Consider the following 20,044-nt stretch of genomic DNA (forward strand, 5'->3'; position numbering starts at 1 on the left):
TTCATTTAAATATTGTTCTTTTGTTGTTTGATCTTATTCTTTAGAAAAATCTCAATAACCCGATAATTACTGATAGGCATATAAGGGGAGACTAGTGTAACATCTGAATGGTATCTTATTATGGTCATGTCATGTACAGTGGTCAAAATTATCACAAGTCTGCAAGCCCTGCACCAATAAATTGCCTTCCTGGTTTGCTGAAATTCCAGAGTTTGTGTATCCGGGCTTTTTAAACAAATAAATGACAAGCACTAATGTATTTAAGAAATTGGGCTTGTTTATCTAAAAGTCTTATTTTGATAAATGATTCAGCATGTACAGGAAAGTATATTTAAAATTGATATTTTTTTCATTATGATCATTCTATTATGATCCTTATTATTTTTATTTTTTCAAGATATAACATTACAATGGCTGGACGCGGAGACTTGGCCGGGTTCCTTCGTGGTCTGGGACTGATTCGACAGGCACTGTCAGAGACAAGCGGGAAAGAGCTGCGGCATGCCTGGGAAAACTCAAGCCTCAAATCTGCAGCGGAACAAGCAGGCTCAAGTCTTCAAGACAGTCTGGCAAATGCTAAGGCACCAAATGTCGTTGACATAACAGTAAGTATTTTATAACACCAGAGGATAGGGGCACAATATAAGTTGATGCGAAAGAATAAAATAATAAATTTTATGCATTTTCATGTTTTAGTCGCATGAGGTATGATTAAATCAAAATATTATGATTTAGTAACAGACTAATAATATTATTAGCCTTTGAATGATTTTTTTTCTCAATTATTTGCCATCTTGCCACAATTTTTGCAGTTTTAAAAGCGCAAAAATGTCACTAATATAAAAAAAATCTGTACACAAATCATGCCATTTTTCTTGTTTCAATCTGATTTAAAGTTAATTCAAATGAGTTACTTAAACATAACAATGCATTAAAAAATTATTTTTTTTGGCATCAACCTGTATTGTGCCACTTTAAATGAGGTTTTGAAAAGGGACAGGGTGCGGCAGAATAGGGACTGCTATTAGGGAGAAAAGGGCACATAGTGTTAGATGGTGAAGAACTTGAACATTATGAATTTGAAATAAATGCCATAAGTTGTGTTTAGTTGAAGTAAAATTAGATTTCAACAGCCAAATATGTCAACAAAATTGTATTTATTTATAATCATGTTAATATAAGTTTTAGTCAAAAATGGAAGAAATGTTTGACAGTGTTAAGCCTTAAATTCTATATGGGGCAGAAGGGCCCATGCTGGTTACCAAGGGGGAAGAAGGTTGCTAACAAAAAAGAGTGCAGTTCCATTTATTAACTCTTTAGCTAAATCTCTATATCAAAGTCAAGTTAGAATGTAGTTATTTTAGATATATATATATTAATATTGTACTATAAAATGGCACTTGATAAAATGGTAGATAAACATTTCAATTAGATAACCTTAATCTAGATTAATAATCATTTAGTTACAATTTACTTTGAATTGTTTTATCTCCTGCACCATGGTTATGAACCTGGATTACAATAATATTTGGTGACAGAGGTATCTTTTTTTACATTGTATGATAACAGGGCTTTTTCTACAGTACCCACAGGTCCGACTATCGGACCCATTCCCAAAGCAAAATATAAGATTTTTTTGATTTTTGTTTTAGAAAGTCTTTTTACCCGTACTGGTTAATTTTCAACATCCTAATAAATTATGTGATGTAAAGTTTTTTTGATAATTGAACTGGAAAATCATTAATTTTCATCACATTCAGAGATCAGTATGAAATTTTATCTGTCATGATTTATTGCAATAGATATTTACACCCAAGGATTGATATTTCAGCCATTTTGGGTCTTTTAAAGGGAAATAAAATAATTTTAATCATTTCCTAATTCACAGGAGACTAGACAGCTTTTTCTTTTAACTGTAAAATTTCGGCATTTTCATGACGCAAAATTTCCTAAAATGTTTAGGATCTTTTTTCCCAAAATGGGCAGAAAAAGCCCTGGATAATGTTAGTATTTTAAGCATATTATGTTGACCAGCTTGGCTTTAGAGTGGCACTATATTGTTACAATTGCTAAATGTAAAAAAGTCATTGCCCCTTCAAAAAAAAAGATAATATACCTGGGGTTGGGGAAAAAATTATAAGAAGAATGTAGCCAAATTTCAGCCCCAAGGGCTGAAAAAACAGTGTGATTTAACTGTATCTTTTGGTATTTTCAGAAGAATGTAGGTAACACTGCAAAACTGATGTATTCCCAGGCAACGGCGGCTGCCAATGTCATCCAGAAGAAAACCTCGTCTCCATCCACTGCATCGTCAAGTGACTTAAACATGGACTTTGACAATGACTTTAACATCTCCAGTCCCCTTATGGACACTGGTGACATATCTAGTCAATCACCTCATACAAATTCAATGGAAGCTAGCAGCATGCCAAATGTTGACAATACTGTAACATCACACAGTGCTGATGCTATGTCTGTGTCAGGAAAACCTGAAAAAGAAACTGTGTCAGCATCAAAAGAAAAAACCGAGCCTCAGGGTCTAAACATTGATATGAAAATACCTTCAGTAACTTCAAAAGGAACAGTGAAGAATGATTCAGATGATCCAGTGGTCAAGGCAAAAGCTAGACGGGCAATTAGACCTAAATCTAGTCTGGACCTTGCCCAGAGGAAGGAGATTCTCAGCAGCTTTAAGCCAGAGGTTGGTGGGTTTACGGTTTTAATGCAATCATCAAACTCTTCACTCATAAAGGCACTCCACTTTATGAAAGTCCGAACTATAATTATCATAATAATCTATACATTATATCAATATAATAATTCATTTGAAAACAGTGTTTCAGATGATAGATATAAGTTATATATCTATCATCTGAAACACTGTTTTCAAATATCATATAACATATTACGGTATACATGTATGTAGGTGTAAGTGTAAAGCCATAAAAGGTTTGGTTTAGGGTGACATTCTTTTCAAAAACAGGTACATGTAGGGTAGGTAGACTATTTTAATTAGACTATAAGAACGTATTTGTCATCATTGGAGAATAGTGAATAGAATAAATAAAAAGATATAACCAACTGACTATAAAAACAGTAGAGTCAGTGCCTATTTCGTAGGTATGGTTGGGTAACCCAAACAAAATGAAGTTTTTAGGCTTAAGAAATGGCGAAATGATCTTAATTGACTGAAAGAAATTACCATAATTATGCATTTGTTAATGTTTAAGGTGCTGTTGGACAGATTTTATATTGTTAATAATTTATTAGCAACTGACAAATACTCTTTAGAAAAGACAATGTAAATCTAAGCCTTAAATCACTCGATTTCAATGGTATGACTTATGCTTTTAGTGCTTAATAGAGCATTTTCTGTCATATTTGTAAATAACTATAACATTGATATTTCAACCAAATTCCACTGATTTAACATTGATATTTCAACTGATTCAACATTGATTTTTCAGATGAGTTCCACTGATTTAACATTGATATTTCAAAGGATTTAACATTCATTTAATGGATTTAACATTGATGTTTTAACGGATTCAACATTGATATTTCAACTGATTCAATATTGATTTTTCAAATGAGTTTCACTGATTTAACATTTATATTTTAACGGATTTAACATTAATTTTTCAATGGATTTAACATTGATATTTCAGCTGAGTTCCACATCTCAAGAACGTAAGGTTCCATCCTCCAGAATCGGACGAGTCTACACATTCGGAAGTAAGTCAAGAAATATTTACTCATTGGTGTGGTCTCCTCTTATTATTCTCTGAGAAACTGTAATATATTGACATGAAAATTCACAAGGATTTTAATGCGCTGAATTATCTCCCTTTATTTAAAACACAGAATTGTGTCTCTCAGTGTTTTTTTTGACTTGAGTTTTCTGATCTTAGGTCATCCATTTTCACCGTTTACTTAGTTGTCTTCCTAGTTACAAATTGAAAATAGTAACATTGTCATCAGTGGTCCAAAATAGCACAAGCCCATGCACTGGTAAACTGCTATCCAAGAGGCAGGGTTCTGAATACGGTAGCCTTGGGATGAACCATCAAAAGATTGTTTCCTTATATTAAGAAAATATTTTTTTAAACAAATAGTAAATTCTTACTGCCTAAAAACCAAATTTAAACTGTCCATTTTGGTCGCCACCCTGTTCTTATTGAGAACCCTGTGGGGTTTGCTCAAAGTCTGGATTTTGTATTGCAGTGCTTATTAAAAAGATCCAATGTCAAAGACTGGTGTAATAATTCTGGCTTGTTCATCGGAATGTCTAATTATAATGACTGTGTTATACTGCTCAAGTATTGCAAATAGGTCAAATGTGTTAGTTATCCCCAACATCATCCCAGAAAGACTGTGCTCAACTGCATATAAGACCATGCTCATCTGCATATAAGATAGTTTTCCCTTGATGTTCTGGACATACAGGTAATCAGTTTGGTCATTTGTAAAGTACAAACCGCACAAGTTGGTTCTGCAGGCGCTGTACCCTGCTTTCCCCCATGACACAAACAGAACCACCACTCACTCCTAATATTATGACCCCCCTCCCCACTCCCTCGCAACATTATGACCCAATCCACTCCCTCGTAACATTATGATCCCCCCCCCACTCCCTCGCAACATTATGACCCAATCCACTCCCTCGTAACATTATGATCCCCTCCCCCCCCCCCCCCCCCACACACACTCCCTCGTAACATAATGACAGTTAGTATGCCGAATATGTTGTGATAACTGGTGCCACTAATGTTGTTAGATAAACAATGCTTGTATTGTTTAAGATGTACATTTTGCTAATGTTTGTTTCAGAAATGGCTGGAAGTCTTGGACTAGGTGCAATGACAGAGTTCACCAAACAGACCCTGGGTTTCAGTGGCAGTGCTGATAAAGGTACGCAGGATTATCATTTATAACTGTATCCAACTGAAATATGTCAGTATGGGATTAACAGGTAAAAAAAAGTATGCAGGACCTTTGGTTTCTGTGAACTCTGACTGTAAGTTAACTTCAAATTGTCCATTTGAAGTAACTGTCGGAGATATGTTTTTAATGATAGCTGAATTTAAATATCTTACTTATCTAATTTTGTAATAACTTGATATTAACTAAAATACTTATATTTATTTGTTTATATTATGGTAAATTTATGTATAACACTTACTTTCTTTAAATTTGACGATGGAAATTTTAGGAAATCGATTTAATACAAGAAATGACTTTGACTGGTTTTGAAGCTCGTTTTCTTTAGGTCTGGTTATCAGAGAGGCTATTTACTATCCATTTACAACAGTATGTAGAAACAATGTGTCAGTATGCGTTGTAAATGAACAGTATGCTTTCTTACATGTGAGACAAGTAGAATATTAAATTGCATCACAATTATATAAGTTAAATGAACCTGTAATATCAGTTAATAAAGGAATCATGAGAGTGTGAAAATTCAAAGACATTTCAAATACAAGCTATATTTTTTAGCTTTCCTGTTTTATAAAGAAGATCATTGTTGTATTGTCAAAGCCATGATGTTGTGGTGCAACAACTTGTATTAGCCATAACTATTAAATAGTTCAACATATCCATATGGGACTTGGTACACATGTTGCAAGAGGCAATGCTCACATGCATATTAGCACCCTTAAGTCTGGCTTTTTAAAATCTTTGATATACGCCCTTTTTTGTCCAAAAAACAACATCAGACTGGTGCAACGCCTTCAGTTTTGGAGAATGAGGCATTGTACTTACAATATTTGTACATGTTGAAGGTTTAAAAATTGCTCTACTGTACATATGTTGAGTGAGACTATTATTTAAGATTTTTTGTGTTTACTTTACAGGTGGAAAAAGTGTTGTGTTGAGTGAAGCTAACGTGAACATGATTGTGGACACGTTGTGCCGTGTACGTGGCGCAGCCCTTAAACTCGGACAAATGCTCAGTCTACAAGGTAAATAAATGCAATGACGAAGATAGGTTTACAGTGTTTTATTTAGGTATTTAATGACCACTCCATTTCTTTTCAACACCCAGCCAACTAGTTAAATTTATGTAACAAACATATGCAAAAATGCAAACAAGCATATTAAAAGCATATTGATTCAATTGCTATGTATACAAAAAGCATCTTAATGTGTTAGAACAGCCGGGACCATTAAGTTCAGGATTAATCCCAAAATACAGATGGAGAGCTTTCAACTTCGACTTTTGTACAGTTGTAAAGTTTGTTTTTGATATACAGTTGCATAAAGTACAGAACCCTGCTAGGCATATTCCTAAAATGGATTTAAACGACTTTGGAAACCACTTAACCTGCTAGGCCCAAACCCTTCATATTCAGACTAAATATTCAGGATTGGGTGACTTGGTCAGTTATTATTACTGTAATTTGTGCATACTGTTATTAATCAAAGTATATACCGGTATATTAAGGAGATTAAATAGGAAACATCACAAAACAAAACATTTAAACATTAGCAATACAGCCTACTTGTAATGTGTTTTGCTTTTTTTCAAACCTTAACTTTAGGCTAACTCATAATTTACACCTTAAACAAGTCAACTACTTGAAGGATGATCAAAAGCCTCTATCCCAAATTACTTATGTTGTCCTATGATGTAATAGGTATGTTGTGTGTAATTTTAGGTCTATGGTTTTAACAGATTTGTTGGGTGTAATTGTTGTCCTAAAATGTAGTATGTGGGTTGTGTGTTTTACAGACGAGTCACTGATAAGCCCAGAGTTACAGAAAATCCTGGAGCGTGTCAGGCAGAGTGCCGATTATATGCCGACCTGGCAGATGGAGGTACAGTATGTTCTGTATTGGGCAAGTTCTTGTAGGTTTTATTAAAATCAGAAAAAAACATTCCCTAAATCTTACATTACAACTTGGCTTCAGAAATTTAAAAAAAACTTAACAATTTAAAATTGAGGGGCTAGGTTTAATAAAGAACAAAGAACCCTGTTCTTGGTGTTAAACAGTTTTTCAACAAAAATAGATATTTAAATGAATTCTGGTAGACATGTTGCCAGAGATAATACACACAAGTATAGCAAGGTACATAACTCTAGATTTAAAGCTGCACTCAGGGTTCGAATTTAGACTCGCATACTCGCAAAATGCAAGCGACATTTACAATTTTTCTAGACCACAAAATGTTAAAAGGAAAGTAGAATAAACATGAACTTAACTCCGCTACGTAGTCGAGTGTAAACAGCCTATAAGTGGCATGTTTACACTACCAGTAAAAAGAAGACAGTACGGAGTCACGCTCTAGTAAGTTTTCAAAAATAGAACCAATACGGAAAAGGCAGAGTTTTATCTCGAATCTTTCCGGGATGCTCCGAGGCGTGCATTATACAAAGTGAATACGAATGACGTAATTACCTAGCACAATCACTGGCTAAATTTAGCGCTTCTGCGCACTATATGTAAACCCCATCATCCTTTGAATATATTTTCGCCCAACTGTCAAAATGAATATACTACGTCGATCGATATATTTCATGGTCCAAAGTATCCACGCTACATTTACTGTTGCTTTTTTTTATTTCAAATTTATTGATTTTAATACGTACAGACTTAATGAAATCTGTAGCGTGCTTGTCGAATGGGTATTAAATTACCCGATGTCGAGGGTAAATATACAAAGTGAACAATGTCAAGTTATTGAACAGCTTTGTTATCAAAAAGCTGCCAGCATCTGATGAGTCTTTCCGTACCCCCCAAATAGAATAAGCCATCAACAAGTTCTAGTAGTCCAGTCACTCAAGATTGATACTTTTTGATATTCATAATATGTCTTAGGTGTAAATTTCTACTTTAATTAGACAATATTATAAGGGAATAAAGCAAATAATAAAATTGCAAGTTGAATTTTCATTTTGCGAGTTGCCTCAAAATGCACTCGCAAAATTTTGCGAGTGCTCCTCAAAGTTAAATTCGAACCCTGGCACTCTCACAGATTTACCGTTTTGACAAATTTTTTTATTTTTTTGTCTTGGAACAAGGATTTTTTTGCGAAAATGCATGGACACCAGTGATTTTCTACTGCTGACAAAAATCAGATTGCAGGCTTTTATATTTATGTTCAAAATTTGATGTTTCATGCATTTTTAGAAGAATAGGTGGGCTATACCACTCGCCCTGGCGTCGGCGTCTGGTTAAATTTTTAGGGCAAGTTGGGATTTTCACTTATAAGTCCAATACCCTTCATTCAATTGACTTAATACTTCACACAGTTGTTCAGGGCCATCAAATGATGAGGTTAGATAACTCCATATTATTATTTACACAGATTATGACCCATGATTGACTATGAAACTACGGTTAAAGTTTTAGGGCAGGTTGGGATATTTATTAATAACTTCTATACCCTTTGTTCAAATGACTTAATATTTCACACAGTTGTTCAGGACCATCACACAATGAGGTTACATAACCCCATATTATCCTTTATACAAGTTATGGCCCGTTATTGACTTTGGTTAAAGTTTTAGGGCAGGTTAAAGTTTTAGGGCAAGTTGGGATTTTCACTTAAAACTCCAATACCATTCATTCAATTGACTTAATACAGAATACAAGTTATTGCCCCTGATTGACTTAGGTTAAAGTTTTAGGCAAGTAAAAGTTAAGGGCAAGTTGGGATTTTAATAAAAAATAATTCTATACTGTTCATTCAATGCACTTAATAAAATTCAAAATTTTATACGACCATCTTACAACAAGAAACATAACTCCATTTTACCCTAAATACAAATTATGGCCCTTGAATTTTTTTATTTTTTTATTTCTTTTGAAAGGCATATTAAAATTTTGTATATTCTTAACCACATTTTCATAATGGGAAATCAAGTTATTTGAATGACTTGCGTCATTGTTCGGGCGGGCTGGTGGGAGGGCAGCATCAAAGTCACCTTATGTATGGAATAATTTTAGTTAGGTTTGACATAAAGGGACCAAACTTGGTAATATTACATCATTATTGTATTCACTTTTAAGTCAAAGCAGCATAGTCGAGTGCGCTGTCTTACGACGGCTCTTGTTCTTAAAGCGGTAGTAACTCTTTTAGCCATAAAACATTAGTTGTTGATCGAAAATACGAAAAACTGCGATCTGATCTTTTGACAGCTGTCTTATATATCTTGATTTGAGATATCAATGCAACAAATAAAAAGTTGTCAAAACGGTGAATCTGTGAGAGTGCAGCTTTTATAATTGTTGCCCATTATAAAACTGAACAAAAACAGCTGCATGTTCGCTCCGCAGAGCTTTGTTCTAGTATGTTATTTCTATATTGTATGAAACACATTTGTGAATATCTTTGTTTTAGAGAGTTTTGAAGACCGAGTTTGGGGCGGACTGGCGCAGCAAGTTGATGAGCTTCGATGATAAGCCATTCGCAGCAGCCTCAATAGGACAGGTGCATCGAGCAGTTACATTGGACGGCAAAAATGTCGCCCTTAAAATACAGGTGTGAACTTATTCAGTTAATGATATTTAGAGACGCTTTTTAGTACTTCAACATACATTTGTTATAAAAATGGTTATAAAAGCTAATAAGGGCTCATGTTGTCAGTAGATTTTTTGTTGACTTATAAATCTACGGTAAATGTTTTGATCATAATAAGACACTTACAGTCTATGGTGACCATCTTACAGCAAAATATTGAAAGATAAATGTTCAGTTTAAGTGTCAGAAGGAAATTGAATTGAAATTGTCGAACATGACTGTTTAAATGAGGGGTTTCAAAATGAATAACAATAATTCTCAATTATTATCAATACCAAAAAAGGGTCTCTATGATAAGTTTATTGATAAGATACTTGCTTCATAAATGATGCAAATGATTCTTTCTTACAATTGATACTAACCTCAAACAAAAATGATACAATTCGTACTTACTTCATATTATTAAAATGATACTTATTGTAAATCATACTTACTTCATAAATTATATAATTGATGCTTACTTCATAATTGGTACAAATGACTCTTACTCGATGAATGATTCATAATTATTAAATCCTATTAAACTGAGAGTATGTCCACTGATTAGCTTGCCAATCTGCCGCTGTCGTCTTGGCGTGCCAGACAAACGCTAAAAAATGGGAAGTACCAAAATAAAAAGTATTTCGGCAATCCTGCATGAGTAAGATAAGGAACACCTGCTATAAGTGAACCCAAGCAGTAGCAGTTCTGGGTGGGCTGAACCTTAAATATGTAGGAACAGAATGAATGATACTGTATACATGGACAAACATGTGATATCATATGATTTCAGTATCCTGGTGTCGCCCAGAGTATTGACAGTGACATCAACAATCTCATGTCCATCCTCAGTGTGTGGAACTTTATACCAAAAGGTAGGAGATCACCATCAGTACCAGTTGTTAGATAATATAAAATTTGATACGGTACAGTTTTTTAGCTGAGCACTTTTCATCAAGGCACAAAGTGCTCAGTGCTTAGAGGGAGCTTTAAGGGTCACTATGGGTCCGGTGTCAAGATTTTGCTTTTAAACGAAATCATGTACACCACTTGTTGGATTTCAACCATAGAATAGAAAATTGCTCCAAGAATTGAATTCAATTTAGAATTCTGATTGCCATGGCAACAAAAAGGACAATAAAGCAGTTTCTTCAATCTATTAAAGAATATCAAACAACTAAACTTAGCGAGTGAGTGTGGTCTTGTGGTAAAGGTCCAATTCTTTTCAATGTCAGAGGACTTTCTCTTGGCCTCCCAGAAATGACACTCATACTGGTTTCTACCCAGGAAACAGACTTGAGGCTGATTTATACCAGCTTATAACTGTCATGACAATGAAGCTTAGATAAATAAGAATGATTTAAACAAAAACAAACTAAACAGAACAATAAACGTAAGATATCCCTAAATGTGTGTTTCAGGTCTTTATGTTGACAGTGTGATTCGTGTAGCGAAAAAGGAGTTGGCTTGGGAAGTGGACTACCTCAGAGAGGCCGAGTGTAGCGACATATTCAGGTACTCTTCCATATATTGGTCATGAATATCATGGGGCCATATTGTGGAAGCATTGAAGTTGAATTTGTACCTTTATTTAAATTTAATAAATTCCTTAGCTGTTTAATTTCACTGGTAGAAAGTGTTGTGCTTATTAATCTATATTCTGTAATTAAAATATGGAAACAAGTTTTTAAAAAGAAAACACCATTTTCTCTTTTTTATAAAAAATATAACAAAAGAAAGATTTGCACTTCAATTGAAATAATTTAAATATTTCTAAAGATGCTTCTCTAATACGGCCTATATTCTGACCTAGCAATGCCCTTACATAACATTAAGGATCAAATAATAGTCCATACACAAAGATCCACGCTGGTAGATATGCAACTTTAGGTATTCCTAAAAAAAAATTATGTACTTCTTTTTAATAGATCATATGTTTTTTGAAGAAAGAATGTCATAGCCTTGGTGTTATACTCCACGCGTTGTGCAAAAACGGGCATTAAAAAAAAAAAAAAAATTGGAACACATTGCCAGAGACAATACGCACACATTTTAGCAACTCCAATTACTCAATAATGGCTTCAATAATTTTCTCATAAACGCCCCTTAGTCAGCTGGAAAAAAACAACACCCAGACATGTGCTTACATTCGCTCTGCACAGCTCTTATTTGGTAATACTTTTGATATAGAAGATGAATATCACTTGACTGTTCCATTGTAGGGATCTATTGAAGGATGATCCTGGATTCTACATCCCACAGACATATCCAGACCTGATTACAAGTAATGTGCTCACCACAGAGTACGTGGAGGGGCTGCCAATGGACAAGTGCCAGGAACTGGACCAGGGAACAAGGGACTGGGTACGGCACTTATAGTGGGTGTAGATCAGGGCTCTCACTAGGCTGAAAATTTTGGGAGAAGTGACTTCTCCCTTCAGTCAATTTAGGGAGAAGTTGGAAGACGTGAGGGAGAAGTGATACTTTTCATAACACCTGATACAAAAACTATGCCATACCACTCACCTAAGTTTATATTCACATTAAAATTGATTGCTATAACTATATAAAATGTTCATAAAATAATGTATCATTTTTGGCTCAGCAAAAGTGTATTTGTCAATGTCACATAGTTTATCTCCAAATAGCATCTAAAATGAAACAAAACAAGACATCTAAGGATTTGAAATAATCAAAATGACCTTATAAATCAACTGTCAATATAGTAGGGGGACTAATCTTATTTTGGTACATTCGGGATAGGGTATGAATGTCACATTCAGCTATGCTGTTATTTACTTGTCTCTGGCTAAATAATTTTAAATATGCTGACATTTAGGAACCAAATGACATTTAAATCAGTGTCCTTGATGAAAAATTTACCAATACATAATGGGAGGTTGAAAAATTAACTCGGATAAAGATTTAAGACACGGTATTACATATGTGCATTAGTAACCCAATCAAAATCCTAGTAATAAGTCTCCTAAACCAATTGGGACAGTGAGGTTATAGTTGTCTAGGTGCCTTTGAACTTGTGGAAAACACAGAGTTCCTTCCTAGCAGTGTCTGTATACCTTGTGAAAAATTAGGTCATAAATGCTACATTTTGCTTCAAATGATGACTTGAATCAAATATAACTTTTCTTTTTCATCAGCATTCTATATGAAACAAAGGCAGTCTATCGTCTTTAACACATGATGCTTTTATCTTACTGTCTCCTTAAACTTGTGATGCATTTATCTCAAAGACTCCTTGCCTTTACTTCATGATGCTTTTATCTCAAAGACTCCTTGTTTTTACCTCATGATGCTTTTATCTCAAAGACTCCTTGTTTTTACCTCATGATGTATTTATCTCAAAGACTCCTTGTTTTTACCTCATGATGCTTTTATCTGAAAGACTCATTGTTTTTACCTCATGATGCATTTATCTCAAAGACTCCTTGCCTTTACCTCATGATGCTTTTATCTCAAAGACTCCTTGCCTTTACCTAATGATGCTTTTATCTCAAAGACTCCTTGTCTTCAGCTCATAATGCTTTTATCTCAAAGACTCCTTGCCTTTACCTCATGATGCTTTTATCTCAAAGACTCCTTGCCTTTACCTCATGATGCATTTATCTCAAAGACTCCTTGCCTTTACCTCATGATGCATTTATCTCAAAGACTCCTTGCCTTTACTTCATGATGCTTTTATCTCAAAGACTCCTTGTTTTTGCCTAATGATGCTTTTATCTCAAAGACTCCTTGCCTTTACCTCATGATGCTTTTATCTCAAAGACTCCTTGCCTTTACCTAATGATGCTCTTATCTCAAAGACTCCTTGTCTTTACCTCATGATACTTTTATCTCAGAGACTCCTTGCCTTTACCTCATGATGCATTTATCTCAAAGACTCCTTGCCTTTACCTCATGATGCATTTATCTCAAAGAATCCTTGACTTTAGCTCATCATCATCTTTAACACATTATAATTTTATTTCAAGGACTGATCAAATGTTTCTTATGATGCTTTTATCTCAAGGATTTCTTGTCTTTAGCTCATAATGCATATATCTCACGGACTTCTACCAAAACTCACACTGCTTTTATCTCACGGACTTCTACTTAAACTCACACAACTTTTATCTCACAGACTACTAAAACTGTCTTCAGCTCATAATGCTTTGATCTCGCGGACTCCTACTAAAACTCATGATGCTTTTATCTCATGGACTTCTTCTAAAACTCATGATGCTTTTATCTCACAGACTTCTACTAAAACTCACACAGCTTTGATCTCACGGACTCCTTCTAAAACTCATGATGCTTTTATCTCACAGACTTCTACTAAAACCCACACAACTTTGATCTCACGGACTCCTACTAAAACTCATGATGCTTTTATCTCACAGACTTCTACTAAAACTCACACAGCTTTGATCTCACGGACTCCTTCTAAAACTCCTGATGCTTTTATCTCACAGACTTCTACTAAAACCCACACAACTTTGATCTCACGGACTCCTACTAGAACTCATGATGCTTTTATCTCACAGACTTCTACTAAAACTCACACAGCTTTGATCTCACGGACTCCTTCTAAAACTCATGATGCTTTTATCTCACAGACTTCTACTAAAACTCACACAGCTTTGATCTCACGGACTCCTACTAGAACTCATGATGCTTTCATTTCACAGACTTCTACTAAAACTCACACAACTTTGATCTCACGGACTCCTGCTAAAATTCATGAATTTGATGCTTTTATCTCACAGACTTCTACTAAAACTCATGATGCTTTTATCTCACAGACTCCTGCTTAAACTCATGATGCTTTTATCTCACATACTTCTACTCAAACTCACACAGCTTCGATCTCACGGACTCCTTCTAAAACTCATGATGCTTTTATCTCACAGACTTCTATTAAAACTCACACAACTTTGATCTCACGGACTCCTGCTAAAACTCATGATGCTTTTATCTCACAGACTTCTACTAAAACTCACACAGCTTTGATCTCATGGACTCCTTCTAAAACTCATGATGCTTTTATCTCACAGACTTCTACTAAAACTCTCACAGCTTTGATCTCACGGACTCCTACTAGAACTCACACAACTTTGATCTCACAGACTTCTACTAAAACTCACACAACTTTGATCTCACGGACTCCTTCTAAAACTCATGATGCTTTTCTCTCATAGACTTATCATCTTTAACACATTATGGAGTCTGGACTCATTACCTGTTACTTATGATTTTTTATCTCAAGGATTTCTTGTCTTAGACTTGTAGTGTTGTTGTTTTTATCTCATAAACTTCTCTGTTTTCAGTTGGGAATGAAGTTGCTGGAGCTGTGTCTACGAGAGCTGTTTGAGTTCCGCTTCATGCAGACAGATCCCAACTGGTCAAACTTCTTCTATAATCCGGCCACTGAACAGGTATTCGGGCAGTATATACATCTGCTTTCAGTATATTAAATCAAAAAAGAGTAAAAAAAATATATAAAAAATATGCAAATACTAAAAAATAAATAAAGTTACGATGTTCAATATTGTAAGACAAAATCAATCAACAAAATATATATTATTTACATTATATGTATAATTTATCTTGTTTATATTAACCTAGCCCTATTTATCTTAGAACAAAAGCAGTCCATTTTTGTTTCGCTTTTAAGTGAAAAGCATCAACAGTTTGATTAAGTTTGAAGATTTAATATTGTCAATATGCAATTTCCATACAGTCTGAAACTTCCATCTTAACAGGTGATATTGCTGGATTTCGGAGCCACACGTGAGTTCAGTACAAAGTTTGTGGACACCTACATCGGTATAATCCGGGCGGCTGCAGACAATGATCGACAAGGGGTACTGGAACATTCACGTACATGCGGCTTCCTCACTGGATATGAGACCAAGGTATGTCACTTGGGTTTAACCAATATTGTTAGTTTACCAGCCATCAGTGCACACAAGGATGCTAAATAGTACTTTAGGCAGTGAAAAGGTACCTTAACTAGCGAAAAGTGATGACAAACAATTGTGGGAGGATCCAATTTGAACTGACAGGAGGTCACTTCTTATTGAGAACTTATTGTTTATTATACATTTCAACAGAAAAGCAATCCAAATCAATAATAAAAAAATGATATTGTTACAAACATTAAGATTATTTAGGATTTAGGACTTGTTTTTAAAATTGAGTAGATTGGTTGTGCTGAATCTCTTCTGTATATTATTGACCAAGTATCGGTGAAACTCAGGAATTTGTGATGAACATGATGTAATGTAGGATTAGATTTTTTGGTCAGTTGCTTCGTCACTTTGTCAAGTACATGAAGATATTTTTGTGAGGTCTGTCTTGTAACATAAGTTCTCAAAATACCACTTCTTATGGAATATGTTTACACAAATACACATGTAGATATACCCAGTTTTATTTTTATACAAGTTAAACATTTGAGCACAATAAGTCACGAGTGGCACTTGCAAGTTACTCAGTAGGATTTAATGGCAATACTTGGGACCAATAACAAATACTACTCCCAGGCAAAATTAGCGATAAGTTTTTGAATTAGCAGAAGTATATGACACTTTCATATAAATTTCCCAGAAAACCTGCAAAAGTATCTCATGTTATATAGTTATAAAATTTAGATGCCAATCATGGCAATGGTGATTTCTTTGGTAGTGCTGACAGATTATGATTATTTATTGATTCATTGATACATGTATTATTCTTTTTTATCAACTGAATGATTGTGTAAGCTCAAATCCATGACATACGTTCAAACATAACCAACTTCCAAATTTAATATTTAACATTGTAAAACATGAAATATGTTGAACATTTTATTGGGCTCCCAATGAAAATTTATTAATAATACGTTTGTTATGAAAGGGGAGCTACTCCTACTGCCATAAATGAAATATGTTGAACGGTGCATTCCTTCCCTTGCATTGCAAGTAATGTCCATTGCCACCTCTAACTCTCTGGTTCTCCACAACATGGTGATCTTGATGCACACAACTTAAATGTCTCAAGGTTGTCTCATAATGAGACAAGCACTTTTATCAAATTACAGAAAAAAAGCATGTTCCAATTATTTTACATAAATGAATGCAAATAGTTTTACAATTTCAAACCAGTAATGAAATTCAGCAAATTCCACCATGGACTCTCAAATACTGAAAATTGCACTTGAGTCTGAATTCAGAATTGAGACTGTTCTTAATCATGGTTTTGAGTGACCTTGAACATGGATTATTTTTTCTAAAATACCCCAGAGGCTATTTTCATTGGTGCAAATTCTTCCCATTACCTAGGACATGGAGGAAGCACACGTGGACTCGGTGATGATCCTGGGCGAGGCGTTCCACTGTGAAGGACCCTTCGACTTCCATAATCAGGACACCACGCGGCGCATTCACAGCCTGATTCCCGTGATGATGGACCACCGCCTAACGCCACCCCCGGAAGAGACATACTCCCTCCACCGCAAGATGGCCGGCGCATTCTTACTGTGCTCGAAACTAAAGGCAAATGTTGACTGCCGCGCTCTTTTTGAGCCAATCTATGAGAACTACAAGTTTGGTGTAGATACAAACTTGTTGTCTGGTAATGGTAATGGAGAAACTGACCAAGCAATACCAGCGGATGGAAATCTTGCTGTAACAACATGATAGTGTTTGAAAAGACTTAGTTTAATTGTAAGTTATTAATAATATGCAATTCATGGACAACCATACTGGAACTTGATAGCATTTCAAACAGACTAAGTTTCATAATAAGTGATTAGGAATATGCATTCATTTACAGCCACTTTAAGTATGGAAATGTATATTTTTTTGTTTTCGAACAGTGATTTTTTTTGGGAATTGTTTTCACCACGTGTTCCTTCCAAGTTCGGAAAAAAATTGACTTTGGGAAAAATACAAAGTCATACTAAAATAGAAAATATAATAGCAAATATACATGTTTTTACTTTTTGTATGCATACATAAGGCTATATAAGAGCTAGATTTACCAAGATTTTGTTTATTTTTTAATAAATTCATTGCTTTTTTATTCAATCACAGGATCTGTATTTAATTAATAGGGAAAATATCATGAATTTTGAGGGAAGATGAACACTTTTTCGCAAGGGAAAACAGCCTTGAGAAGCCAGTTAATTGCAATAAAAACACACTGTCAAATAGAAAAGAAGTATACAAAGAATAACAATTATGTCTGCATTTTTCAGTCGATGATGTTTGAATCTATTGTAAAGTCATGGAGTGTATAGAGACTCAGAAATAAACCATAAAATGGAATTTATTGTTCACTCAAAACATTTCTTTACAGCAATTCAAATGTGGGTTACTGCCTGTAATCTTTATGAAGAGGAAACCAAGGACCTCGTTCGATGATGATTTATTTCACAAGTGGTTTCGTAACATAACGGACCTATAAATGAAATGTTTTGTTTTATAGGTCCTGATAACATGAACAATCAAGTGATGTATAGTAAATATGGAAATATCAGATAGATGCATATATTGAGCACCCATGACATACACATCAGCATCAAGAATATTAAACACAAAAAGGGTCCCGGGGAACTCGTATTTCCATTGTGGGCCTAACTGTTGCTGGCATGACATAGAGGGGCAAGCTTACAGTGACATTGTTATTTTCCAGTTTTAAGGGAATGGTGGTGGAGTGCTTTGATAGGGGAAAAATTTCGTCGTTTTGGCAGAAATGGGGAAAATACTAGCATGATCCATATAATGTTCAACTTGTTATCAAACCTTTTATTTAACAAACCTATTGACATGTTCATGAATGGCACTATCTTGTTACATTTGCTAAATGTTAAGAGGGCAATGCTCCTCAAAAAATATAAGAGATTTTTTTTTACCTGGGTTGGGGAAAAATATATACTTTTTTTCAGGAGGGAAATGGGGCCAAATTTCGGCTCCAAAAAGGGCCAAAGTATACTGAACAAAAAAAAGTTAGATTATACCTAATTATAATTATATCACTTTAAATTACTATCACAGTAAGTAAATGAAGTACATTGAAATTATTTCTAAATGTGATGCTTTACACGGGAGGAAAGTGATGCTTTACTGGGCGAGTACCTAAATCAGAACAGTACCTTAAAGCTGCACTCTCACAGATTTACCGTTTTTACACCTTTTTTTGTCTTGGAAAAAGCAAATTTTTGCGTAAATATCTGCAAACCAATGATAAAAGATTGCTGACCAATGATCAAATTTGCATATTTCTGTTCGAAAATCAATGTTTTATGGCTTAAACCGTTACTAACGGTTTAAGAAAAATGCATAAAACATTAATTTTGACCTTAAATATAAAGATCTGCGATCTAATTTTTTGTCAGCAGTCTTTTATCACTGTTTTCCATGGATTTTCGCAAAAATTGGCTCGTTCCAAGTCAAAAAATAAAAAAGTTGTCAAAAAGTTCATTCTGTGAGAGTGCAGCTTTAATATGTAACACCCATTATAAAAGTGTTTTTCCGATCGAGATCAGTTTATTTACGATTTTAATAAATAAAGATGCTTGCTTTAGATACAAGCTCCAAGGTACACGATTATCCGGTAAGTATTTCAAATACTGCGATCATTTAAAGTTTTTCATTTTCAAATTCAAAACATGGCATGCGGGGGAAAGACTTACGCTTGCCACAATCACAGCATATTGGTACAGCCTGTATTTTACTGAAACCATCAAATTTTACTAACAATAAAGGACAAGCTGGAAATAACATAATTTAATTTACTTAAACTAAACATGGAGCAATAATTTTAAAAGAATACATAAAAATAAATAACGAATGACGAAAATGTCAGTCCTTGATTGTGTGGTTAATAAAGTACTTTTCATGCAGATTGATAGTATCTTGAAAAATGCCATTTATATCAACCAATTGGTCTTGAATCCTAATATGCTGATAGAAAATTTTGTAGTTGTGGTGCAAGTCAAACTAAAACTATTTCACAAATAGTGCCGAAAGTGTTCCGATTTAAGTACTCAAGTGCACGGGAGGAGACGGAAGGCCAGGTATTTTATTGACATGTCAATGTACGAGTCAGAAGCGAATAATCGAAAAAGTAAAATGCCACATACTAATTTTATGTAAAATCATTGTTTATAGGTCCGTGGTAAAGTGTAAGGAAATCGTTGTAACTTGTAAATATTTTTATCGGCGGGAAATAAACGCCCCCAAACCCAAAATAGAAATCGACCTACACATCATTTTTTTGGCCAAACTGCGCCTCTGTGAATATACTACGATGTGTTTAATGCCACAGACTTGGGGGGAAAAGGCGACAGACTTTGTAAAACAAACAAAAACAATCAAACAAAGATATATTTTCAAGTACTTCAAAGCTATATTAAAATTTTCACATTTACAAACTGCAAAACCTTACTACGACTGTATATTGAGTGCGTTTTAACCTAAATAATCATCAATCAATTAATTCCTCATCTTACGCAATAATGCACCAGTCAATTGTAACTACGGCCCCAGGTCCGAGGGT

The 20,044-nt window shown here is 34.5% G+C and overlaps 1 protein-coding gene across 1 annotated transcript in view; it reads left to right on the plus strand.

Annotated features, from left to right (window-relative positions):
- LOC128208852 (atypical kinase COQ8B, mitochondrial-like) overlaps nt 1-17,811 on the plus strand; it is an 18,863-nt gene extending 1,052 nt beyond the window's left edge. The window contains exons 2-14 of the mRNA XM_052912496.1: nt 398-605; nt 2,216-2,701; nt 3,669-3,735; nt 4,831-4,911; nt 5,856-5,963; nt 6,734-6,819; nt 9,347-9,487; nt 10,299-10,380; nt 10,927-11,020; nt 11,728-11,869; nt 14,830-14,937; nt 15,265-15,417; nt 16,825-17,811. Of these exons, the coding sequence (XP_052768456.1) occupies nt 411-605; nt 2,216-2,701; nt 3,669-3,735; nt 4,831-4,911; nt 5,856-5,963; nt 6,734-6,819; nt 9,347-9,487; nt 10,299-10,380; nt 10,927-11,020; nt 11,728-11,869; nt 14,830-14,937; nt 15,265-15,417; nt 16,825-17,181 (2,100 nt within the window). The 5' untranslated portion in view covers nt 398-410 and the 3' untranslated portion in view covers nt 17,182-17,811. The remainder of the gene's footprint in view (nt 1-397; nt 606-2,215; nt 2,702-3,668; nt 3,736-4,830; nt 4,912-5,855; nt 5,964-6,733; nt 6,820-9,346; nt 9,488-10,298; nt 10,381-10,926; nt 11,021-11,727; nt 11,870-14,829; nt 14,938-15,264; nt 15,418-16,824) is intronic.
- Nucleotides 17,812-20,044: the final 2,233 nt, after the last annotated feature.

This window comes from Mya arenaria, chromosome 11, assembly GCF_026914265.1.
Source record: "Mya arenaria isolate MELC-2E11 chromosome 11, ASM2691426v1".
In the NCBI taxonomy this organism is placed as follows: domain Eukaryota; kingdom Metazoa; phylum Mollusca; class Bivalvia; order Myida; family Myidae; genus Mya; species Mya arenaria.